This window comes from Balaenoptera physalus, assembly GCF_965194825.1.
Source record: "Balaenoptera physalus genome assembly, chromosome: 2".
NCBI lineage: Eukaryota > Metazoa > Chordata > Mammalia > Artiodactyla > Balaenopteridae > Balaenoptera > Balaenoptera physalus.
The window spans coordinates 90526833-90553868 of NC_138883.1; the positions used below are offsets into that span (position 1 = coordinate 90526833).

The window sequence follows — 27036 nt, forward strand, 5'->3', positions numbered from 1 at the left end:
ATAATAAAATTCTATCAGTCACAGTTAATTAGATTTCCTAATTTTTATTTGGCAGAGACACACATACTCTTCAGTCACAGCTTCTCACCAGTGTGATAGAGCAGGTTTTTTACACCAGGTTGCTGTAAGGTAGCTGAAAGGAAAATAAAACTTTAAAAACTTAGGGAGTCTCTACATTCTTATCAGAGAAAATTCTACACTTTTCATTAACCTTCTTAAGATACTGAAATCAACATGGTGACTCGCAGCACAAGTTTTATGCATCCTCTTCCTCTGTTGATTACACTGAATAACAATATTGCAGGTTGATGGAACGGCGCACACAAAGGCATACAGACGTGAAAGGTATGTTATATTCCAGGAGCAACCTGTCAAGTTGTAGCTGGAGTGTACTACAGAGTTATGGGCGGGGATAATTTTTCAGAGATGAAGTGGTGATAGATTGAGTGTTAAGCCAAAGTGAATACACTTTATCCTGAAGGTACTGGATGGATGGAGGGGACTTCTAAGCAGAAAAGAGACAAATCCAATTTTGCACTTTAGAAATAACACTCTAGTGGCAGGATAGATGGAGTATGTTGGACGGAAAAATCAATGGGATGGGGAGATGGATCAAGAAGCTGTTGGAATACTCAAGTTTAGGGGTGATGAGGGTTGAGATAAGGCAGCGAGGTGGTAAGAATGGGCAAGGAAAAAGCGGAATGAAATTGACAGCTGTTTCGGATGTAGAATGGATAGGACTTGGAATTCGATTTGATGTGAAGAGACGTAGAAGGAGGCTCTGTCATTTCTAGCTTGTCTGCCTTCACAGACTGGAATACACTGAGCTGTGCAAGAACAGAAACTCATTGAATTTTCTAAAACTGAACTTGAACCCCTTTTCTGCCTGATGACAGAACAATTAAGTTAGGCACTTTGGGTAAATTTAGTTCACGTCTAGGAGGTGCAATTGCCTTACCTGTCACTGATCCTCAGCGTCTATCCAGTGGCATCTGGCACTTCCCATTTCTGTGTCCGTGTCTGGTCTCTGGTCTCTGGGTTGCTGGCTGTCCCTCTTGGCTGACTTCTGCATCCTCCTGGGGAAACATGGAAGTTTAGGGGCTCTTCCTTACCTCTCTGTGTCTGAGAAGTGCTCTCACATGGTTACCTCTCTTCCTGAAATCGCTTTCTTCTACTACCCTCCATGTCACCGTGCTTCAGTGGCAACGCGTCCATACTCAGATTCCCAAAAACTTATCTGAGAATTCCATTATCCTTTCCCAGTCCAAGGTGTGGGTCAGCACCCAGGCTTCTTTTAGTGATTCACGAGCATCTAACCTCCTCTTCAAAGTCCCTCTCCTCTAGGCTGGATGGGAAATGGAGAAAAGGAGTCATTTTTTTCTAGTCTGTTGCTTAGGGCCACATTTTATGCCCTGATTCCTTTAAGGATTAGTTTTTTGACACTTGAAGAAACTTTTCTCTTCCCTCTCAAAAAGTCCAATTAGTGGAATTCCAGATTGCTGGAATTCAGGATGACAATGCTGCTGTGAGTTTCAGGAGTCTATTTTGATACTCAGAAAACAAAATCTTGACTCTTTTGTTTTCTCTGTACTTGGCTCTGTCAGATCCCCCGAGGCAAGGTATGTTTCTGAGTAAACAGAGAGGGTCATCTGTGGTGGCCGTGGTGATTGCAGAAGGGGTGGGGAACCGAAGTTAATTTCTCAAGATTTTATCCAGCCACATGTGGTTGACTAAGTAGGTGACATAACTGTCATTACGTGGAAGGAATGTGGAGAAATGTGAATTCTTATATACTGTTGTTGGGAGTGTAAGTTGGTAGAAACTTTCTAGAGGGTGAACTAGCAATATATTTCAAAATTATGTATGTGCACAGTTTTGACCCAATGATTCTTACTTCTAGGAATTGTCCTTAAGAAAAATAAATGGACAAATGTATGTGTGTTTGTGTGTACGTGTGTGTGTTTGTATACATACATACATATTGTGGCATCGATTATGATAATAGGATATTAGAAATTGCTCAAATACCCAGCCACAGAGATTTTGTGAATTACTATGATATATAGATGGAGTGAGATACTATGCAGTCTTAAAAGTGATTATGTGTTTTTTGACATTGGAAGATGTCCACGATATATTTAAGTGAAAAATGAGTTTATGAAATTTCATGCATAACATGATCCATTTTTTCAAAAAAAGTATATATGTATGTATGTATGTATACGTATAAAACACTATACATCTATATCCATATCTATCTACCTACCTCCCCATCAAGTTCTCGAGATCATATACATACAGTTGTTCTCTCTTGGTGCTACAATTGTGGATCATGTTTGCTTTCTTCGTTATGGCTCTTTGTGTTATCTGAAGTTGTAATAGCGTCCATACAATACTTTTACAATTAGGAAAAAAACCAAAAGATTATCTCCATTTTTTTTAGTGAGAAGAAAAAAAATATTCAGAGAGAAAAAAAATAAAGATTTTCCATCTAGACTAATTATTTCAGGCCTCTTGAGGCCACACCTTGTTTAACTTGCTGGCAAATAATGTTTATTTCAACTCAGATTTGGAGATTACCCCATTCTGAGACTCTACGGCAGAGAGGCAATGAATGATAGAAAATTCTGTATGAGAAGAATCAATACATTTATAGTATGCATTTGCTTAATGTTAGGGGGAAAAAACAGCATCCAAGACAAGTTATTACTGGAGCTGCTGCTCTCTATAATCCTAATCTTGGCTACTTATATCTAAAGCCATGGTTTTGGGGATGAAATACTGAAATCGTAAATTTACACCACTCAATTTTCTTGTGTTACACCTTTGAGTTCAGTGGGAGTTCATGCAAAAACATTAAAAAGAAGTATCGGAAAGAATAGGATCTAAGTGATAGTAACTATTGGGAGGAAATGACCTAAATGCTCATATTTAAACCTGTCAAATATGTTTCAATTATTTCATAAACATTGATATGTAATTTTCATGCATATCATGCATGCATACAGCTTGTTTCAAATCTAATGTCATGAAAATGTTTTAGACACATTGAGTCCTGGGTTAACTTTGCTGCCATAGCTGCTTTAGTATTCAGGGCATGCCCAGAAATCTACAATTAAACCCTGTTATGCTTTCTCCAAAGATTACTGCATTGATTACATTTCCTCAATACATATGTCTTCTGCCCAAAGAAAAGCGGACTGAGGATGTCATTTGGCTTGGGCTGACAAGCAAACCCATTACATGTTTCATTTTTGTTGCATTGATCACATGTTTTATTGTTAGGAAAATCAATTAAACCAGGAAGTGACCCTACTGCTTCTGAGTAGTATCCTAGTGATATACCTGGGAACTGACATTTCCTCTTTAATCAACAAAATACATATTGCATTTTTTGCACACCTACTTGATGGAAAGTTATTGTTTGAATGAGCAAGGTTCATAAATGCAAATGGCTCCAGGGCCAGGCAGGTAATATTAGTTGTGTGATCTGGGCTGCACAAGGCATTATGGAGTGTTTGGGGCTTTGTTGAAGGCGAACAACACGTTGTCCGTAAATTCATACGGATTCTTTTTAAACATTATTCAGGCCAAACAAAATGCACCTTGTTCCTAATTCCCAATTTCTAGTCACCCTGGCAAAATGTTTTAGTAAGTTTAGTTTCTATCATAAATTGTAAAATTTTAGAGTACTCAGTAATATTGGAGACCTTCCAGTACAGCCTGGTACAGCTGCCCGAGTTTTCATAATGGTATCAACCAATGTGATTCGCTGGTATCATTCCCCTAGATTCTAATAAAGATACTGCTTCAGGGGTTGAGTATCTTATAGGTCACACAGTTAACAAGGGATGAAACTCGGGCTTGACATCAAAATTTCATGTACTTTCTCCCTTTCTCTACTGTTGGCAGGGTACTCTTTTCCCCTAACTGGTGCTCTAGCACTATGCCTTTTTCCCAACCTAGAGGCAGCCTGTAGCTAACTACGTGTAAACCTTTTGGTGCAGTAGACAGAGCACTAGGAATTTGAAGACCTGGGTTCTCGCCTGGGTCTGTAACTGACTAATCAACTGGCTAGAGGTCAGATAACTCAACTGTGGGCATATGAGATATCAGAGGCAGACCTTGGGCCTGAAGCCAGATCTCCAGGTTTCAAGCCCAATGCTCATATCAAAGTCAAAATTGTATTCGTCTAAACATGACGTCATGGTTTCATTCTATTTTCTAACAGGTCATTTTAAGGTTTGAATACAGAGCACCTTAAGAGGTCTGACAAAATGACTCTTTCTCCTACCATCTCTTTTCTTTATAGATTGCATGTAAGCCAACGTGGGCCTAACTGTGCTTTGCTGTGTTTGTGGTGGCATGGGGCTGTGAATGCCAAAGTCGCCTCAACCGATAATGCCTTTCTGCATGCCAACATTGTAACAGACTGCCCTTCATTACAGAGCTTGGAAAAATCAGGCACTCTTCTGTTTTAGCATTTGTTACTTGTATTCTGTAGTAAAGCATCGTGTATCATGCCTGCAAAAATGTATAGTTCATATTCCACGAAGGGAGTTATGTGTCGCTTTTTCCCTCCTAATAAATTGTTTGGCGAGGACGAGCTGGTGTTTGAAGAGCTAAGTTCCAGGAAGAAAAAGAAATGACAGCTATAGAGCATGGGCAAAGGGCTGGCCTGTGTGGAGGGAGTGCGGTGGGAATTTAAGCAGAGCCGGAAACACTGTCCCTTTTCTGCCCGGAAAAGGGTTCATGTGAGATGTTAGGAAGACAGTTTAGGAGAAAAAAATCCTAAATAAATAGAATTTCAGCCAATACTTTGATGAACTTCACCCTTCTTTGGAATGTTTTCATTCTCCGGGGGAAAACAGAGTTTGAGTCATTTATACAACAAGTGAGAACTTTACTGAAAAGGAAACTTCAGGAGATGTTTGCCCTTTGGTGCTTTCTGAGGACCTAATTTATGAGCTCTGCAACACTGTCAGAGAAATGTTCATTTTGGAGGAACTTGTCTCTCTTGCTTTCTTCATTATATGGACTGTAAATTTTCATGACTGTGAGGAGGATTCCCTGACATGATTATCTGATGCAAAAGCCCTGCTTCTCCCACTTAAAACAATGATTTTTCATGTCTGTTCTCCCTCCTGCTCCCCTCCTTAACTCCCTAAACTTCACACATAGCACTCTGACTTTATAAATCTTTTTCTTTGATTCTGCAAACTGATTGCTAAAACGTATAATATCATCATCCCTGGAGCCAAGGGCATGTAACCTTTGGGTTCTCTGGGTTCCTAAATGCAGGATGTGATTTTGGTCCTGGACAGCAGAAGGAGATGTTGAGCCAGAAGATGTGTTTTTTTTAAAAAAAAACTTAACTTGTAAACAATTAGTGTTACATTTTCAAATAATTAGAAAGCTGAGGGCTAAAATGATTGTTTTTGTAATGTGAACATTCTCTTCTTTCAGAGGAGCCACAGCAAAAAAACATTTAAATAAATGCTTTCTACATAAGATGGGTCTTTGGGGAACCATTTCATTTCGCTGTAAGACAAAACATCCATTTTCTGGCCTGTCTCTCACTCCCCATTCTGTCCTGGGCACTTGTTTTGTATATGCTAGTTGTGGCCTAAAGTGTTGGTGGCTGGCTTTGGCACTCAACTTCCGGAGCGCCGACTGTGTAGTTCCCTGGTTGTGATCGAAAGTTCTAGCAATCATGTCAGCTTGCCCTATGTTACTTCAGAGCCTGTCATCCAAGGGGTTCGGAGAGGAAATTTTCCTTCCTTTAAAGGCATTGTCTTTGCATTTTGAAGAGAAGAATAAAATGCCACTTCTAACGGTGTTAAGTCACCGTACAATCTTCCTCTTAAACAGCAGAGATGGTTGAGTTGTGGGCAGGGTTGTTCTAGTGCTGATTAGATCTAGGACACTGGAGAGAGTTTCCATTTGGAACTACCCTCTACACTTTGGTGTCTGTAGTTTCTTTCCCAGAAGATTTATTCTATTGTTTCAGCTGATGAGTACAATTTTCACTTAAAATATTCCATTATGTTATAATGACTATGCCAATTCAGTAAATGCCATTATTTGTTTTTATTGTCAAATTTCTAAAAGATGTGCTTCTCAGAAGACTGCCGTTTTAAGTTGGATCATATTACATTGTTCTACAAGTTGATTAATTTATTTTATATACAGAATTCCCTGGAATTCCTAGAAGATTTCATCAGTTGTCTTTAGTCTTTCCCTTTGCATTGTTTAACAACATCAGGTGCCAGATCAGTGGTTCTTAAGTCCATGAAGCTCAGGTAACCTTACGTATCAAATTTATCAAGAGCCCCTAGTTCAAGCCAGCTCAGGATGATGATTAGCTTTTAGGTAATTTAAAACGTTCGAGATGATTCTGTTTTCCTTATGTTTACCCTCCTACTTCCTGGAATTTGCAAATTTGCTATGGTATCCTCATCACAAAGAATTATCCAGCTAGCTTACTGAAACTGTATCTCATGCAGCAGTCTGCCTGAATAGTGATGAAATGAATTTACCTCTAGGCCAGTCTCTCCTTAGAGTTAATAGGTATGCTCTTTATACTTTGTTATGATTTGCCTTCCTCCCCTCTCCTTTAAGGAAAGCAAAGGAAAATTTGTTTGGACAAAACAGAAGTTTTTCCAATGGCCATGTAGTTTTTGAAAAAAAGCAGCCGCTGGAGTTGGACTCAGTTGTAGAAGAAACCGTAACAGGGGATTATGCCTTAATCATAAATGGCCACAGTTTGGTGAGTTCGTTTAAGGCTTTTTTGTTTCTTTTTCTCCACCCCAATAATCATTTCTTTTGTGCTGTCATAATGAAATCTTCTTTTGTGTATTCAAAACAAATGACACTACTAGAAATAGGGCATATGCACTGATTTCCTGTTTGCAAAGGAAAGGGAAACTTCTAATATATATTTCATACATTATTGCTTGAACCACCACAGTGACGGGGAGGATCTGAAGAAATACTGAATTCAGAGGATATCAATCTTGTCTAAATGATTACAGACCATTTAGCAGTACTGTTTAAGTGCTTTACTGAGGGAGAGTGTCACAGCTCCCTGTTGTTTAATTAAAATAATGCAACTGGATGGATGTATTGCAATTATTGCTCTTGCTAATGTTTGTGATTTGCAGAGCACAACCTGACCTTCATATAATTACCACACCAAATTATTGCCATTAAGATACCTCTAGTGGTTTTTCTAAATAGCAGTATTTTAGAGCGATGCCAAACAATTTGCTTTGATTAGGAAATCTGGTTCTTGTCGTAATAGAATAAACTTGCATTGTACTTTTAATGTAGTTCAGGTTCCAAATCTTGAACAAATATCAAAAGCTCTTCTGAGTTTCTAATTTAGAAAACAAAAGCTCTGATTGTACTCCAGTGAAATTATCATTTATATGCACAAAGAGCTAATCTCACATCTTTCTCTGGCTTTGATGATCATTTTTCACTTTTTGGAGTTTGGAAAATAAACGTATCTTCTTGTAGACAGTTTCTTAGAGGACAAAAGAAGTTGGAAATGAGTATATTGTATTTCCCCCCTTGTGATCAGCTGTCTGTTAGCTCTTAGTGCTTAGAGCGTTATCCAGCTGGATTCCAGACGTAATGATGTGTTGCCTTCTACACCATGGAAAGTTACAGAGCTCAGTTGCAGGCCAAGCTTAGTTGAAAGTTTGTCCAGATGACACGAACTTCTCCTTTGCACAAATGAGCAGCAACTGAAAATTCTAAGCCTGTCAGCTGGGACTTAGAGCTGGTGGTCTTCGAGCTGAATTGCCCAGGGACCAACCACAATAGGGAAAGGGTCCCTAATGACTTGTGCTTTGACTTTCCCTCAGGCTCAAAGAGGCCAGTGTGTGGGCGGTTAGAGTACTAAGGTGATAACACTCATGATTCTCTCTCTGTCTCTAAATCTGTTGAAAGAAAGAGCTAAGATAGACACTCTTCAAGAACCCCCTCAGCTTCAAAGCCTGAAGCTTATGAAACCATGAAATGTCATTTTTAATTTAAGGAGAATTGACTGTGTTTCTGCTAGTATGGTCAGAAGTTTTTTTTTAAAAATCATGATTCCAATTTGCTCAAATCTTGATGCTTTGCAGAATGTAATTGGGTCTTTCTTTCTCACAGTCTGTGTCTAAGTTTTTCACTTGTTGATAATAAAGAAAAAAGAAAAGAGAGAGATGGGAACCATTCTGAGCAAGACAGCCAGTTATACGCTTTCTTTTTCAGAGAGGGTAATTATATTTGAGAAAGCTAACTCACAATTTCCCCTAAGAATTGTAGGCTTTGACATGAGAATTTTCTACATTAGAGTCATGTTTTTATACTCATTCACCCATCCTTCCATTCATCCCATTAACATTCATTAAGCATGCCCAGGTCACCGTGCTAGAGCCTGAGGATAAGGATGTGAAGAGAACACAGTCCTTGTTTTAGGGATTGTCATATGGTGAGAGCTAATCTCACAGTGGTATGACAAATACTATAAGGAGGAATGGACACAGTGCTTTGAGAGCATAGAGGCAAAGCAGCACATTGAGTTCCTCATGGGAAAATCAGGGAAGACTTCCTGGAGGAAGTGATGTTTTCAGGTAAAGGAGACAGCAAGTGCAAAGGCACAAAGGCAAGAAAGAACCTGCCAAATTATGGAAGCAAGCAACTTGGCCTGACAGGAGTAAAGAGTAAACCTGAAGGTGGTGGTAGAAGACAGACTCAAAAGGAATATAAGGGCCAGAGTGTGAATGGGCTGTGAACATCTTGCTAAAGATTCATTCAAAGATAATGATGAGTCAAAATTTAGGTGGATTCCTGTTTTCTCTTAATGTGTTTATTAAATAATGTAGAGATGTTTTCTAGAAAAAAATTGTAGTTAATTGCAAAGGATTATGTTCTCTTTTTCAGTCCTTCTTTGGTATGTCTAAAGGCTCTGATGTATTTAGAGAGGTGCAAGGGTGTAAATGGTTGGGGAACCCTGTCTGAGAAACAGTTTGCATGCCACCCTTTGCACAGGCCTCTCTTGATTTCAGACACTGTGTTCTTCAAGAGCTAATCTCCAGATCATCTGCTTCTCATTTGCTCTCACATTAACAACCACAACAAAAAACACTAAATATACAAAACAACAGTGCAAAGGAAACAAAAATGTCATCATGTAGAACAAACAAATCATCATTTTGTAGTTCATTCTAAACTTGGTGAGGTGACGGATTGGTTCTGTCCTTTGCTTTTCCTTATTTTAGTGGATTCCGGACCTTTTCCGGCATTCAACTGTATCTCTCCAATGCAGCACGATAATGCATCAAGGAAGACACACAGGGCACTGCGTCTTTTACTTTTATGGTAAAATTCCTTGGCACTAAGTAGGAGTTCAATACTCTTTTCTTTTGTTGTTTGTGTGGCCCTGAGTCAACAATGACTTGTTGAAGTGAATTAAACTGTTTAGAAATCAGCTGAGAAACAAGAAATCTGCTTCCCAAATGACGTCTCTCATTTATTATTTCTCGTTCTATTGTGGATTTTAAAAAAAAATAACCTAGGCCCATGCTCTAGAAAATGATGTCAAGAACGATCTTCTAGAACTTGCCTGCATGTGTAAGACTGTGGTTTGCTGCCGAGTCACCCCTCTCCAGAAAGCTCAAGTAGTAGAGCTGGTGAAGAAGCACAGAAATGCTGTCACTTTGGCCATAGGCGATGGAGCCAATGACGTCAGCATGATCAAAAGTAAGGGGACATTTGCTCAATGGGGCGTGCTGCAGACCTGGAGCTCCCAGGTTCAGCACTTGGCAATATGTAATGGAGATTGCATTGCAATTTAATTTTCCCAGTGTTTCTGAAATGAATACTTTTAGGGCTCAATTCATCCACCATTATTAGCATTCATTAAAAAAAAAGAAAAGAAAACACCTTGTCTTTAATTAAATCATTTATGTATTGGTCACTGTTTGGAGAAACAAGTAGCTATGGTGTAGAGGAATGAACATTACATACACAGTCCCAACACTAAGGTTTAGTCCCAGCTTTGCCACTTACAAATTGTAAAACTTTGTTCAAGTTACTGAACTTGCTGAGCCAATTTTCTCTTTTGTAAAACTAGGATAAATACCTATCATGAGTGTTTCATGAGATAATGTATGGGAAAAATTATAAATGCTATGGGTTTCTGTGAATAAATAATAACATACAAGAAGAGTGATAGGGGAATTCCCTGGCGGTCCAGTGGTTAAGACTTGGCGCTTCCACTGCTGGGGGCCCGGGTTTGATCCCTGATCGGGGAATTAAGATCCCGCAAGCCGAGTGGCATGGCCAAAAAATAAAAAAATAAATTAAAGAAAGAGGAGGGATAGGTTCCCCAAAGAGGTTGTGTCTTTGTTTGGGGAGTGAAACTGTCCCTCTTCTCCTTTGTAGGTGCTCACATTGGCGTCGGCATCAGCGGCCAGGAAGGACTGCAGGCAGTCCTAGCCAGCGACTACGCATTTGCACAGTTTAGATACCTCCAGAGGCTTCTCCTTGTTCATGGAAGGTGGTCCTATTTCCGAATGTGCAAATTCTTATGCTATTTCTTCTATAAGAATTTTGCATTCACACTTGTGCATTTCTGGTTTGGTTTCTTCTGTGGTTTCTCAGCCCAGGTTGGTAAAAATGTTTCTTTCTTTTATACGATCCCCTGGATTGTAGATGACTGTTATACATGGCTCTTTACTAATCAGTAGAGATCATTTTTATATGTCTAATATAAATGACAGTGTGACAAATTATGTAATTGATAGTTGACTTGAGCTTTGAACCCAAGAAGAATATATATTTAGCTAGAGTTTTATTTTTTGCTTATTTACATAGTAACTAATGACGACTCCTTCCTACGCATTTTAAAGTTTTTATTGAAATTTTGGGTATGATGACAGGTAAGCTTGATGCAGAGTTTTAATTCAGAATTTGAGAAACACTAATAAGAAAAGTTGAGGCATATCTGTTGGAAAGATGATCACTCACCCAACACACTGAATGTAAATCTTTTAAATCAAGGGAAGGAATTGCTACCCTGACCTCAAGGCTGTTTGACAGCAATTCATCAGCTAAAAATTGATCCATAGATTACGCTGGTAGCAAGGAAGAAAAATTAGCAAATTTGTAAATTAGGATTCTATTTTTATATCTACTTTTAGACATTTTAAAGGTTACTTAACCCCATATCTTGGATATCAGGAAAGTTTTGACCCTGGGTATCAACTGTGAAATGTAAGACTTATAGCATTTAAATATATTTCTGAATAAAAAATGGCATCAATATTTTAAACAACAGCAACAAAAGAAAAAGGTTGTCCTTGAGAATGAAATGGTAACCATAACTATCATTAGAGATTTCTTCAATTGTTCTTCCTTCCTCTTGTTTTAGTTACTGGTTTCAATGATATACATGGAGCTAATTTTTTCAATTATTTTATTCCAGAAAAATTGAGTATGAATTAAATCTTGGTATTTTATGTTATCTTAAATGTGCCAAGGGAGATTAGCAAGTCCTTTTTGTAATGAAAATAGGTTTTGTACATTTCCCCCTTTTTCTGAGAAGTTGAGATTTCCTAAAGGCACATCCATACCCATTTCTAATTTTCTCTTTTAAGAATAACATTCCCCAAACTAAAAGCAGATTCTGTTGATATTTTTATTGGTATTTTTGGTAATATCTAGACAGTTGAAGTAAAGCAAAGTCTTGATTTTAGTTTCTCAGAAATAAAAGTTTTCTTAGCGCCGCTTCAGAGAAGGCACTGGGGTGAGGATATTTACCTGCTCACCTTCCCACCTTAGTCCAACAAAGACAAGCATGGGAATGTGGCCTGTGCCCTCCTAGGCTGTTGGCTTTTCCTCCACATGAGAATGCAGCAAGGCTATTTGCTAAGTGGTGTTTTTGAGAGATCCAGTTTTCATATTGTAAAAGTTTGGGGCTTTTGACAGATCACAAAACACAGAAGAGATGCCTTAACCCTTATTTAGAGCTTTTAGGACGCAGAGGAGTAGTTAGTGGTTTGAATGGGCAGACACACCAAGCTTGGATAGGCAAGTTTACTGCCAAAGTTGTCTTTGTTAAAACTATGAAGTTGAAATGAATGTTCAGTGACTTCTAATCTCTACATTTAGGTGATTTTCTGCTCTGCTTTCAGGATCTGATAAAACTGGTCAGAGTCAAATGTTAAGCAACTAGATTTTTAATCTTCTCAACAGTATTTTCAGTTTAAAAGAGAACAGCAAGGGAGAACAATGATTGCTCCAAAGACATGAGTATCTGATATAAACTCAGCTATAAGACACACCACCTGGCTGTAATTAGGTTTCTTAAATGTTTGATTTAATTGAGCATGTTTCTTTTCTGTGTTCTTTTCTTCTCCGTTTTATTATTTATCATTATTATTTTATTATTTACACTGAAAACTAGTTCATCGCACAACCTTCATTTGAATCCGTTGTCAGTCCTAAACGGGCCTCTGTGTTCTTCCTGACCCTAGTGAGTTGAGCTGGACCAGTGGTTCTCAAGCTTTAATGTGCATGGGAATCACCTGAAAGGCTTCTGAAGCACAGCTCCCCGGGCCCCACCTGACTTTCTGATTCAGTAGGTCTGAGGCAGAGCTCCCAAATTTGCATTTTTAACAAGTTCCGTGTAGATGCTGATGTTGCAAGTGGGGTACCATACTTTGAAACCATGGGGGCTGGCCAATATAGAAGAAAATCTGAAGGTATCCTTTTTGAACCCAGAGCCCGGAGTGAAATCCAATCTGCTGACTTTTCATTTTGTCCACTCTGGACTCTACTCACCTTTTCTGAGGCAGAGGGGCCAGTTAAGCAAACAGCTTTTCCCCCCAAAAGAATTGTTCCAGAGGGCTTAGAATCGTCTTATCAACCCTGCCAAAGCCATGGCCCCTGAGGCTTATACATGCACTAAGACAAGGTCAGGAGAAAAATGGGTATCTGTTTCAGGGGAGAGGATTTCTTTTCCCGATTCACCCAGTCTCTTATGATTTTATCTACCTTAACCCTGAGCTTCTCAAGGAAATGAAGCACATCTGAGTCAGCCATACAGCCTATAGTCTTGAACGGCGCCTGGCATATAGAAGGCGTATAGTCATTTCAATGTTGTTGGTTGTTTCTAGAGTCCTTTCCTGTGCTTGCTTGAGGTAGATCCAGCAAGGAGAGTCCTTCCAACATGCGTCCAGTCACTCCTGCAGGTGCCACTTACTCTACCTGCACCAAGGGCCATGTCTACAGGCTTTGCATCTGGTCTGTGTAAATGTGTGCAGCCTGACCAGCACTGTGGGCTCAGTGTCTTAAGATCTTAGTGTGATTATGGCATTGATTCCAGAAAGTTAGAAAGATGTCTTTTTTCAGTGGTGTTAATATGAATATATGATGGCTAATTGGACCACAAGTAATACATTTCTTATATATAGCTTCATTCTAGGAAAGACATAGAGTGGATTTTCCCTGGTTTATTTTGCTTTGCCTAGGTCTTGGCTGATTTAAATAAGCCAATAATCCTCTTTAAGGAGGGGAGGAGTCACCACGTAAGACCAATTGGGCTACTGAGTAGAAATCTTGGACTGCTACCCATTTTGCCCTAATTTTTATGATGATATGATCAAATTGAGACTTAGATTTATACTTGCTGGACAGGATCCCTGAATCCTACTATTTTAGGCTTTCATTCATTCAGTGAATATTTACTAAGCCCTTGTATGTGTCAGACTGTGATGCCTGCTGGAACTTATATCTCAGGTACGGAAAGGGATGTCTAAGAGGTGCATTCTTCGTGGACATGGCAAAATGTGATCTCATAAATTTTATTAGCTGTCCACATTGTGGAGAATTGAAGGTTTTATTTCCAGGATTTTCAGAAAAGTAGATAGGCTTGTCAGGAGAGTGGCAAGTAGTAATTTGTTATTGTCTGTTGGAGAAGAATAGGCAGCAAGTCAATGACAGTGCCCATGTAATGGCATAAACGTTTTGATGTCATCTGCTAGGTGGAATCATGATATTGCTGACACCAACAAGTAGGGATAAAAGCAAATTGCAAGTATAGCTAACACTTAGAGAGCACTTACTATGTGCCAGGCATTGTTTAAATGTTTTGACTGTATTAGCTCAATACTTATAATAACCATATGAAGTAGGTTTTTTAATTGTGGTGTATGTCAGTTTTTAAAAAATAATTTAAAAATATTTTTAATTGTGGTAAAAAACATAAACATAAAATTTACTGTCTTAACCATTTTTAAGTGTACAGTTCAGTAGTATTAAGTACATTCACGTTGTTGTACAACAGATCTCCAGAATTTTTTCATCCTGTAAAACTGAAACTCTATATCCATTGAAAAACAGCTCCCCATTTCCCTCTGTCTCCAGCCTGTGGAAATCACCATTCTACTTTCTATTTGTTTGAGTTTGGATAATTTAACATGACTTATGTTCTAGTTTACTGATTCTTTCTTCTACTTGGTTGAGTCTGTTATTGATGCTCTTTTTTGCTTTCTTCTCTCATTGTATTCTTCAGCTGTAAGATTTCTATTTGTTTGTTTTGATGATTTCTATTTCTTTGTTGAACTTCTCATTTTGTTTATGCATTGTTTTCTTAATTTTAGTTGCCTGTGTATTCTTTTTTTTTTTTTTTTTAATTATTTATTTATTTATTTATTTATGGCTGTGTTGGGTCTTCGTTTCTGTGCGAGGGCTTTCTCTAGTTGCGGCAAGCGGGGGCCACTCTTCATCGCAGTGCGCGGGCCTCTCACTATCGCGGCCTCTCTTGTTGCAGAGCACAGGCTCCAGACGCGCAGGCTCAGTAATTGTGGCTCACGGGCCTAGTTGCTCCGCAGCATGTGGGATCTTCCCAGACCAGGGCTCGAACCCGTGTCCCCTGCATTGGCAGGCAGATTCTCAACCACTGTGCCAACAGGGAAGCCCCCGTGTATTCTTATAGTTCACTGAAATTCTTTAAGAGGATTATTGTGAATTCCTTGTCAGGCAGTTCATAGATCTCCTGCAGCTTGGGGTACTTGATGGGTCAGCTGGCAGCATCTGTGGGCAGTGGGGTTTGCTGTCAGGGTCTCTAGTTGGGTGAAGTCACTGCCTATGCTCTGAGGTCAGGGGGCTACTGCTGGCTGGGCTCTGTGATTGCTCATGGTAGATGACATTTCAGGCTGTGCTTCCTGACCAGATGGTGCTCACGGCTGGATTCTTTGTTTATGCAGGGCCATAGGCAGGGCTTTAAGGTTGGATGGGACCTCAGGCTGTGCTCTGTGATAAGGTGGGACCAAAGGGTGTGTCCCAAAGTTGGACTGGGTCCCTGCCTGGGCTCCCGCATCAGATGGGACCCACAGACTCTGCCCCATGATTGGATGGGCTCACTGGCTGAACTCCCTGACTGGGCTGGGCTATAGGCAGCATTTAGCAATTGGGCAGTTCTGTATGCTGGGCTCTGCTTCAGGGTGGGGCTGTAGACTGGGTTTCTCGACTGGGTGGTACCATAGGCTGGGCTTTGAGGCTACCCAGGGTCACTGTTCTGACTCCCTGGTTATATGAGACCAGAGGCTATACCTGAGAGTTGGGTAGGCCTTCTGGCCTGGGGCTCTGTATAAGCAGGGCTGTAGCATGGAGGGCTCCCTGGCTACCTGGGTTCACTGGTCAGGCTTCCTGGTTGGGTAGGACTGCGGGCTATACTCAGCAGGTTGTGAATTTTCTTCTCTGCCTGGGTGGGGCCACAGAACAGTCTCCACAGCAAATATAGCTTGTTGACTGGGTACCCATATCAGGCAGAACTGCCTGGACCAAACAAAGTCCCTGGCCAGAAAGGGCTACTGGCTCAGCTCTGCAGATGGGCAGAGACCCTGGCTGGCATCTCTGCTTCAGTGCTGCTGAGTGCTGATTGCTGTAAGCCCCGTCCCCCCCGTATCTGTCTGTATCTGATCCACTTTGGGTTCTCTTTCTCCCAGTGGAGAAACCATAGGCCCAGAGGGGCCCTTTTGGTGCAGTGCTGTACCGGCCTCGGGGAGGGGTGACACAGTCAGGGTATAGTTGCTCCTCCTTCCCTTCTAATGTGATGCTTCTCAGTCTCTGTGATCCAACAGGGCACTTCAGCTTCAGCCCCCAGTTCTGGGATTTTCACGGTGGTGTCTTGTCTGTGGATAGTTGCTAGGTGGTCTTCTTGTGAGGGGGACTGAAGCTGGGAATGACCTATGCTGCCATCTTGATGACATCACTCCTGAAGTCTCTTTTTTTCCAGAGAGCATTTGTGTGGCATCTGCCAGTTCCCTGGGGATACTGCCTATCTGAGATCTTTCTCTCTGTTCCAGGATTTTTTTGAATTTGGACTGTAAACTCTGGTGAATACCATTTGAGAGTCAAGTTTTCAGGAGAAATTTTTTTGTCTCTCCCTTTAGCTAGTTCCAAGGTTGACACAGGCAAGTTTCCTTGCAGTCCCTTTCTGCATAAAGATTTGTTTCTCCTTTACTCTCACACTAAAGATTCAGCCCTTTGCTGCCTTAGTGTTATGAGAATGTTAGATTCTCCATTTCGTCTAATCTTGGCATCAATAATGGTGTTTCTTAGAATAAATAGTGTCTCAGAGTCAATGATATTTGGTGTCATTACCCAAACTCACGTGGCATGGAACCTTGTTTTCCCCAAGCAACATGCATAAAGTCCTACAGAACTATATGGTACCATATAGAACCCACTTAGGGAAATTCTGGATTGGATGTCTCTGACAGTTTCAAAACTATTTATCCTAGTTTCAATGTTTTGAGGCAGTAAAATGTACAAAGGACAAAATGGTGCTAAGAATATTATTCCCAGAAGAACAGGCTATTTATGTTCCTCTCTTTCAAAAACTTTCATTTTCTTAATTAAATCTAGTCCAGGGATAAATTAGTCCTGTTTTATATGCTAAAGGAATCGGGGAAGGGGGGAGGTTTACATTTAAATTTCTGTAAGATCTTTTTCACTATCCTCAAAGTTTTTTCCTTATTATAAACATAATTTTATGTGAATATATATTGACTTTTATATATCTGAGAACATACTCTTTGCTTTTTTCTTTTTAAAAAACCACATTTTGAGAAATCCCTCTTGTTTTACATTCTTCAAAAATGTTATTTTTCTTAATGGCATTCTGAAATATGAATTTATTACAAATTGTTTATTCTGATTTTATAAACATTACAATTTTTGTCATTTTAAATTGAATAGTTCATCCCTTGCTCATAGCCATGAGTCACACAACATTGTATTGCTAGTAGGAATGCTTGTTTACTGTCTTGGGAAGAGAAAACAAAATGATGAATAGGACAAGTTCCTACCCACCTGGAACTCATTTTCTCATTGGGAAATAAAGATATGCACAAATATGTCTGATAGAAGTACTGTATTTGAACTTAGTATGAGAGCATGGGAAAAAGGAGGAATGTGTGAGGATCTGGTGTGATTTCAGGGGCTCAATTAATCTCAAGTGAGTGTATGAACATTTTCAAAATTAAGCGGAGGTCTGGAGGCCTGCAGGTGTAGCTACCTGCAGGGATGCAGGGCCTGGTTTGTGTAAAGGTGTGAGACTAGAGTAAAAGGAGGGAAAGCCTCCTGTCATACCTGAACACTTTCCAACTGACCTGCAGTTAGCTGAATTTAATCTCTTTTTAATTTCTAAAATTCCATTTAAAACCAACTCATTCAGAAATACCTTTAAAAAACTGCATGGCATTACTTATTGCATACAGCAAGAAGTATCTTCTAGAACAGATGTTATACCGCTATAAAGATGGAAACGCTGGTCTCCCCCCACCCCACCCCCATGTGAGCGGGCTGGTGTGTTACTAATACTGAGAACTGGCTGTGACAGCAACTCGGATATGGACTTGAGATTGGTCAGGATCATTGTCTCTTTTCCATCCCCTGTTTTTCACTAGAAGCTCCTGATTAACAACAGGTTTAACTGAAAAATCTTTTGGCTTTTTTTCTTAGCCCTGTTTTTCTAAGGACAATATGCTGTAAATGAGGCAAGTGAAAAGAAAACAACATATTTGGGAGAAATGCTAGTCTACAGAGAGTGAGAATTTTTGAATAGGGGACACTTTTGCAGTGACACTTTTTCCCCCTTTGAAATCATTTAGCTGGCTTGGGCCTCCAAAGCCACATGTTGGGCGACAAACCTTTCTTAGCTCCTAGAGCCCATTAGAAAGCTGCTTACTTCCAGTCTGTTAATGAAAGTCGGCCGTCTAAGGTCTTCCCACCGCTGCCATCCTTCTCCTAAATTGCTTCAGTGGAATTGAAAGCTCCACGGTGAAATGGAGCCAGTAGTAATAAAAGCTCCAGGACCCGGCAGATTCAGTAACAGCAGGCATGTATTCAGAGGCCCTTGCTTGGCAGGCCTGATCTGCAGTCACTTCTCTGTCTAATCCCCACAGGAATGAGACTCACATCCTCCAGCACAGAACCTATAGTCTCTGAATGCTCATTCATTTCAAAAGAATAAACTGTGTACCAGTTTGAGGCCAAGGGCTCCGCAGGCCTCCAGCGACACAAGAATGAACCAGAGGGATGCAGTTCCTGCCCTCAGGGAACTTAACAGTCTGGGAACGATTTTACTTTCATAAATGTGAAACTGATGTTGAATAACTCTGTAGTCACCTTTCCCTTATTTTTCCACCAAGACTTTTTTAAAATTAAATTTGTCATGGACGGGCCATATCTTGGGACCAACCCTGTCCAATCTCAGCATGATTCATAAGCACCTAAATATTTCTTCCCTGCATCTCTCAACAGATTGCTTTGAAGTAATCTACTCTGCTGCCAAAAACACCTGACCAAATGTAAATAGATTGTTCTTTCATAGACACATTGTTGACTTTTAAAGCAACAATTTAATTACTTAATGAAGTGACATGTGCTATTTCTTTCCTCCCTTGGCCTGTCTCGTGGGGCCTGGTGAATTTTTTCCAGTTTCTTATTCTCTGATGATAGCTCCGGTAGATTCCAGGCAGTGCCCCATCCTGGTAGGTGGGCTGAGGCAGGTGTGCAAGCCCATCCAGCTGTGGCGTGCTAGGCTCCAAGGGGCCGGTGGGTGGGACAATTCACTGCTCGTGAGATGGTGGCACTTAGGACATCTCAGATGGATGATGATTTGGTGCAGGCTGGGCTGTGCTTGGTTTATGGACTTTCCTCTGCTTGACTTCAGTGACTCACCTTTGTTGTGGTTGCTTTAGGACCCATGGAGAAAGAATCTGCCTGGGAGGGACCAGACTCCTTTTGTTCGCTTTGCTGGGTAGGCTTTCCTGGGAGAAGCAGCTGGGACACAGAACAAAAAGTGTATGTCTTGTGGAAATCTAAAATCTTTGCTCCGGCAGGGAATGTCAGAGATACTGAGTCTAGCCCCTCATCTTTTTTTTTTTAAATTATTATTTATTTATTTATTTTTATATTTCTTTTTGGCTGTGTTGGGTCTTCGTTTCTGCGCGAGGGCTTTCTCCAGTTGCGGCAAGCGGGGGCCACTCTTCATCGCGGTGCGCGGGCCTCTCACTATTGCGGCCTCTCTTGTTGCGGAGCACAGGCTCCAGACGCGCAGGCTCAGTAGTTGTGGCTCACGGGCCCAGGTGCTCCACGGCATGTGGGATCCTCCCAGACCAGGGCTTGAGCCCGTGTCCCCTGCATTGGCAGGCAGATTCTCAACCACTGCGCCACCAGGGGAGCCCCTAGCCCCTCATTTTATAGAGGAGGAACCTGAGTTCCCCAAGACCTGAGGATCAGTGGTAGACAAAGCTGAGACTAGAGCTCATCACGTCTTCTGACTTTTTCTTCAGTGGGCCTTCTGCTTCGCTTGATAAATGGCCGCTGGAATTGTTATAGACTTGAGAGAATGGCGATATCTTTAAAAAAAAAAAAAAAAAAAAAAACTGTATTCTCCTAACCCCTAATCAGGCAAATGTTTGCTTTATTTGGAATCTAAAGGAGAAACGTCCAGAAACAGTCAGTACGCTAGGACTATGGGGGAGAAAATGAACTCTCTTACTGAGAGAGAGCTTATGCTGTAGGGAGTATCTCCCACAGCTTAGATTCTTAGAAAGGTGGCAACTTCCTCCTGGAACCATCTGGAAGCTGGAGGCCACCTTCTGCCAGCAAACACTCCAACCAAACTGCCACTAAAAGACCATTTAAATATAATCTGCCCTGATGAGATTTCCAATCAGATTTCTGGACCAGAGGGGTTTGGATAAAGGTCAGATAAGTCTTAAAACTGAATCATGGATCCTTTCTAAGGACATGCTTTATCTCAATCTGTTATCAAAGCCTGCATGATTTTCGTGGAATCCGCTGTGGATTTGTGTGCACTGTTTATACGTGTAATTTATTTGAAAAGTACCTTATGCCCTCAGGACTTTTAATAAACTATCCCCCACCAGAGATAGAGCCATAAGAACCCCTCAACCACCTGCCTCCCCCCCTCAAAAAAAAAACCCACAACAACAAAAAAAAACCATTGGTTGAAGCCCTATTTAGGAAATTCACATTTGAAACTATGCAACTACTGGCACTGTGTACTTCTGATATTATCTAATGACAATTTATCATTGTGCACTTTTTTTTTTAAATTCTGCTGTGATATGGAAACAATTATCTTGTCAAGGCCAGAAAAACATTAGTTCTGTCAAACAATATAAGAAAACTCATAATGAAAAGTTTGGAAAGTGACGTGAAAGAGTGAGACTAACCTCAAGGCTTGGATGACTTCATGGATTTGGTTACCTGTGAGCCCATGTCAACCAGGCTGGCGGTTCCCCTCCCCTCCCCTTCCAGATGTGCTCTGCGGAAAACCCTGGGAGGGGCGGGTGCTCAGGTCTGGGCCATTCCTCCTGGATCCTGCTGGTGGGTTTCTGCTAATTACACAAATCAGTAACAGATGTGCTGAGGCTAAGCACCTCATATTTATTCCACAATGTGTTTTCTTTAAATGACAAATTTTTTAAGGCCAAAAAGAAAAATATCATTATATAGTTTTCCTTTGCAACACAGAGCAGAAGGGGGGAATACATGTCATTTGAACAAGGAGCTAAGCCAATGGTCTCAGAAGAGAAAGCCCTTTGTAACTGTTTAAGATCCTTATTAAGGTTTATTTAAATGTGGTATTCTATAAATCATAGATTTTGTGTTCCCCAAGCTGTTAGATTATAATTTATAGCTGGAGTATTTTTACTCTATATAAAATGGTTGATAAGGTTGATAAATTGCTCCCACAGAGAAGGGAGCCAGGAGGAGCTTTCCTTAAATAGGAAAACAGTGAAGTTGGAAAAATGAACATTCCACTGTCTTTTTTCTGATCTGTGAAGAGACACTTTTAGGCTTCCAAACAGACTAGTGGCATGGCACAGGAGCATGGCTTTTCCCTCTTATTAAGAATATTGGAAATGGGTAACAGAAAATTTGGAAGTAGAGGTGGTATGGCTGCCCCTAGGAGAATGGGGGCCTCAGGACAAATATTTTTGTTCAGGACTCCTGTTTATACAAACAATTGGAGTCACCCAAAATCAGAATGTCAGCACTGGTCTGGTCTAGTCTCCGGCCAGAATGCTTCCCACGTGAGAGGCTACAGAGGAATCACCCCCCCTCCTTCCTTCACCCCACCCATATCTTTGGGGCATCTGATCAACCCACATGTGAGGGGAGGGGAGGGAGGGAGAGAGTGTTTGGGGGGGGTAGTGGAAATAGTAGAGGGCTTGAGCATGCGTGGAAGGGGAGAAACAGGGATGGGGTCCATGTGGGTCATGATGTGGCTAGTATGCCCCTCTCTTTTGGTCTTAGTCACCAGAGGGGGTCTTTAAACTTTTCTGAGTGTAGCTAAGGACTTAAAGGGGAAGTGGAGCATTTACTAGGATAACTATTTGAGTAGTTGGAGATCTCTTGCAAGGAGAGGAAGAAGCCTGTTGTAGAAGAAATACTGCTTGTGATTTTATTTTTTATGGAAGCCCCTAAAGCCTAAGCTGTGCTAAATCAATACACATAACTGGGAAAGGTGTCTTTTAAAAGTGAATGACTCAGTTTAACACATTTGAGGCAAAACTAGAGTTAGAGTAAACAGTGATTGATATAATTAAGTATTCACGAGGAAAATGATAATTATATCAAGGTATTTGGTTTTCTTTAAATCGTGCTCTAATTTTCTATTGATTTCATTAATATAGCAGTTTATTATGGATATAAATGTCTATGGTTAGTTGTAGCAATAAAGAATTGTATTTTCATAGAAAAGTATAATTTGTAGGAAAATATACCTTTTTATTTACCATTAAACATATCACTTGAAGCTTGAATCCTTGCATGCTCCTGCCTCCCTCCCTTCCTTGCATAATAAATGTATTCATTATCTGTCAGGTGCTGCTGTACTGACATTTACTCATTTCATTGCATACTCACAGCCCCCCTCAAATCCCCATTTTATAGCCAAGGAACCTAAGACTGAGAGAGATTGAGTATTTTGCTCAGGGACACGCAGTTCTATCAGAATTCTGACTCCAATACCTTTACCCTTAAGATACCAGCTTCCTTCTGTTGAATACTTACCATCTGCCGGGCATTGAGTTAGGTTCCTGAGCTCCCACAGATGAATAAATTGTATAGCCTGCTCTCAGTGATGCCAAAAACTTGGCCTCTGTGCACCAGTGCTGAATTGAATCTTGGAGACAGTTTTGGGTGAAGTGGAAAAGAATAGCTTTATTGCTTTGCCAGGCAAAGGGGGACACAGCAGGCTTCTGCCCTCAAAAACTGTGTGTCCCAACCCAGGAGGATTTGGTTAGGAGTTTTATAGCAAGGGTTCAAGGGTGGGGTTGCTGATAAGATTAGGGTGTGTTCAGGGCCTGCACTCCTTTAATCTGGTCTCAGGTAATCTCTTGATGAGTTTCTCTGGTTCCTTTAATCTGGCCTCAGGTGGTCCTCTCTGGAATGAAGAATGCTGACATCTTCCATCTGTTGGGGGTTTTAGTTCTGTAAAGAGCTCAAAGATACTGTTATGTGTATCCCTTGAGGTGGAACCAGGACCCTGCCCCAAGGCTGCACTATTGTTTCTTGGCGGCTCCTTCCTTGTCTCTTCATCCCCTCCCTTCCCTGATTAGCAACTCTTCGAATCTTCCCTTTGGAACTCAGGGAAGGTCATGGAGGCTGGAGTCTGTTTCCTACAAACAAGAAATGGGGGACAAGGAAAGGCTTCCACGCCCGGGAGCCCCACAGGGTCCTGCTTGGTTTCACCAAGAAGCTTGAAGTCTAGTGGGGAGGGCCTGGGAACCAGCATATAAATAATTGTAAGTCGACAGCTATGAAGCGGTGAGGTGTGGAGTGTCATGGGACTACCAAGGAGTGGCCTGGAACCCAGTGCTGGAGGATGGAAGTGGGCAGCGCTCAGAAAGTCTTCCCAGAAGATCTGTCTCTGGGCTGACCCTTCAAGGATCAATCAGAGCGAAGCAGGTGAGGAGTGAAAGAATGGCCATCCCAACACGGGGGACAATAGGAGGAAATTGACAGAAGTGAAGAGTGCTTTGGGCTGCAGCACAAGCCATCTGGCATGGTTAAATCGGGGGGATCTGGGATTAATTTGATGTCAGGTGTTGGAGAGAGGGAGAGAGATCATATGGATGTGGTGGTGTCAGAAACTGATATAGGGAACACAAGAAGGGAGCCTGGTTAAGGAACTGTGAGAATGAGTCCAGGCCTGGGCACACTGAGTTTGAGAAGCCTGTGGCACATCCTCAGGGGAGGGTCTAGCAGCAAGTTAAATGTCTAACATTTATAAAAAGTTGTAAAATAATTAATTCATCAAATATTTATAGAGCACCTACCATTGGCTAGATGATACTCTAGACACAGGAGTTAACGTTGTGCGTAAGTCTCTGTTTTATGGAGATTATATTCTAGTGGGATGAAGACAGATAATAAAGAAGTAAATTAGTGAGCTAATTTCAGAATTGTTATTAAGAAAGAACTGGGTAATGTAGAAGTTCTCATTGAGAAGGTAACACTGGAACTGTGACCTGAGTGTTTAGAGGGAAACTTTCATTTGAATACCCCGGGGTTAAAGTATTCCAGGCAGAGGGCATGGCAAGTGCAATTGTCCCTTGATGTAGGAATGAGCCTGGTAAGTTAGAGAAAGACAATCAGTGAAGCTGAAGCTCCGTGAGTGAGGGCGAGAGTACAGTGAAGCAAAGTTGAAGAGGCAGACAAGCATGGCTCAGGAAGAGCTTTCCGTCGTGGTGCAGAGCCCGGATTTCATTCCAAGTAAAATGGAAGCCATTGGAAGATTTCTAACTTGGGCAAGTGCTAATGTTACCATTTCAGATGACAAAAACCAGCATACAAAACTGTATTTATTGCACACTCTCAACTGTATAAAATGATGTGAGCAAAGAAGATTTTAAAGAAACTTGCCAAATGATACCGCTGATCGAGAGGTGGTTTCATGCCATGGTCAGCGCTGTGAATGCTGAGTACCAGGGCTGGAACTTGGTCCTGACACTTGCTAGGCCAGCAGTTCTCAAACTCTGTGATCTCAGGACCCTATCTATCAATATTTATCATATCAGAAATTAAAATGGAGAAAAAATTTAAACATTTATTAATTTATTAAAAAATAATGAACCCATGACATGTTTACCTAAATAACATATTTTAATGAAAAAAATTACTGTACTCTCCAAAAAATAAGCTGTGAGAAGAGAGTCAATTTTTATACTTAAGTTCTTACTATTTAGCACAATAGGAAGCAGCTGGGTTCTCATATCCGCTTCTGCATTCAGTTGGTTGTGATATCACAAGTCATATACACTCATGCGAGAATGAGAGTGAAAAGGGCAAATAATCAAGTTCTTAGCATCATTCTGAAAATAGTTTTGCCATTGTGGACCCCTTAAAATTTCCATACCCCACCTTAAAAATCTTTGTGTTCTGTGTGACGTTGGGCAGTCTCCTAACCTAGTGGGTCTCAAACTAGTTTCCCCATCTGTAAACTGGGGGCTGTTGATAGCACCAACCTCACAGGATTGTTGTGATTACTTAATGAGTCAATATATGTTAAAATAATGCCTGGTACATATGGTGTTCAGTACATATCAGCTAGTTTTCTTTTTGTTGTTGTGATTCTGTGTGGCAGCAAAAACTCTCGCAAGAAGTTGCAAAAACTCATTTAAACTTTATTCTCACTGATTTTCCTTCCTGTCTCTCTTGCTCCAGTTGTGAAATGAGGCTTCAAATCTGAATGCCAGCTTACAAATGCTACCGTCAAATAATTGCAGGTTTAATCAGTTACTCATAGTTTAGCTTGTCGTAATTTTCCAGATTCTTTCTTTCTTCCTTGTACCTAAAATCATCTCTTCTCAGTGAGTAGAAGTTAGATGGTGGATGAGGTGGAGGAAGAAGAAGAGATCTGACAGTACCAGGTTCTGCCTGACGCTATAAGACTTCAATTTAATTGCCTTCCCCCTCTTATATTTTCCATACTGCAATCCTAAAATGAATTGAAATGAAAGTCAGAAGATGCCATCAGCTACCGCTTGAGGATTTGTGTCAGCTAGTGCATTTTTTTTTTTTTTTTTTTTGATGGCGGTAAGTGAAATTCTCAATCTTGGCTTCACAGTGGAATCACCTGGGAAATTTTTAAAATTACCAATGCTTGGATCATCCCACCTCCAAAGATACTGATTTAATTGGCCTGGATGTGACACAGGCATCAGGATTTTAAAAATCCTCCCAGTGCCCAAAGTCTCGCCAGGCTATGACTAAAAAATAAGGTCATGTGTTTCCTTTTTTATTGTAAAATATAACAAATCTACCAAAAAAGTACATAATACATAAATGTCAGCTTAACAGATTGTAAAATGAACACGTCACCACGATCCAGGGCAAGAACCAGAACGTTGCCAAACCACAGAAGCTCCCTTGCCTTTTCTCAGTCACACCTCATTTTCCAACTCTCTGGAGTTAATCATTGCCCTGATATTTTATAATCACTTTGTTTTATAATCTTATCCTATGAGTATAAATCTCTAAACAACATAGAATAGATTGGCACATTTTTAAACTTTATTGAAATGGAATCATACTTTTTTGTCTGGCTTCTTTTGCTCAACATTGTATATATTTTTTGATTCATTTGTGGTTTTGGATATAGCTGTAGTTCCTTGCTTTTCATTACTCTGTAGAATTCTATGATATCAATATACTACAGTGTCTTTCTACATTCCACTCCTGATGGATGTTTCTGGTTTGGGACTGTTATAACCAGTTCTGGTATGAGCATTTTCATATGTCTCCTGGTACACGAAGGCAGACATTCTGAACGTGTATCTCTAGGAATAGATTTGTTGGACACCTTTGCTCATCCGAAGGAAGAGAGAGAGGCTGAGCAAACAGGAGTCCAGAAGATAGGAGCTGGCGTCTGGGGCTCTGTTAACACTCTACTCTGGGCTGGGACCCTGGAGGTTTGCACTGCTCTGAGCCATGTGCCCTGAGGATGTTGATGATCTACAGGAGGCAACTGTGAAGCTCATGGTCCTCTCTTTTAATCATTTCCTGAGTCTAGAGGGATAAGGTTCAATGCCTGTCAAGGGTAGAGATCCTGTTGAAATACTCCCCACTCTGGACTGGGACCCAAGGGCAGCCTCCTGGCAATAGGGTCACAGGCAGAACAGCTGGGTGGTGCAGAAAACATCAGGTCTTCATCCCAACCTCAGCAGCTGATAGAAGGAGATAAACACAGTCTCTGGAGAAAGAAAACATCATCCTATGCCTTGAAGTGGTTCTTAAATTCTTATCCTCTCCTTTATCTTGACAGGTGTTCCCGACTAGTTAGTTCATTGAAGCTTTGATGAAGATACTTTTTTTCCTTAGCTTTTGTTGTTATCTTCAGTGGGGAGTTTGGTATGAATCCATTGTTACTGACGGCACATGCCCCTATCTTTATGCATACCATAAACCCAGGCTTGTTTCAGATAGCTCTGC

General features: G+C 40.8%; 1 protein-coding gene across 8 annotated transcripts in view; it reads left to right on the forward strand.

Moving 5' to 3' along the window:
* The window catches only part of ATP8B4 (ATPase phospholipid transporting 8B4 (putative)), a 314688-nt gene that overhangs the window by 264155 nt on the left and 23497 nt on the right, over nt 1–27036 (forward strand). For all 8 annotated transcript variants that reach the window (XM_082452990.1, XM_082452991.1, XM_082452995.1 and 5 more), the window contains 3 exons: nt 6622–6769; nt 9570–9753; nt 10438–10661. In XM_082452990.1, coding sequence (XP_082309116.1) covers nt 6622–6769; nt 9570–9753; nt 10438–10661 — 556 coding nt within the window. The remainder of the gene's footprint in view (nt 1–6621; nt 6770–9569; nt 9754–10437; nt 10662–27036) is intronic.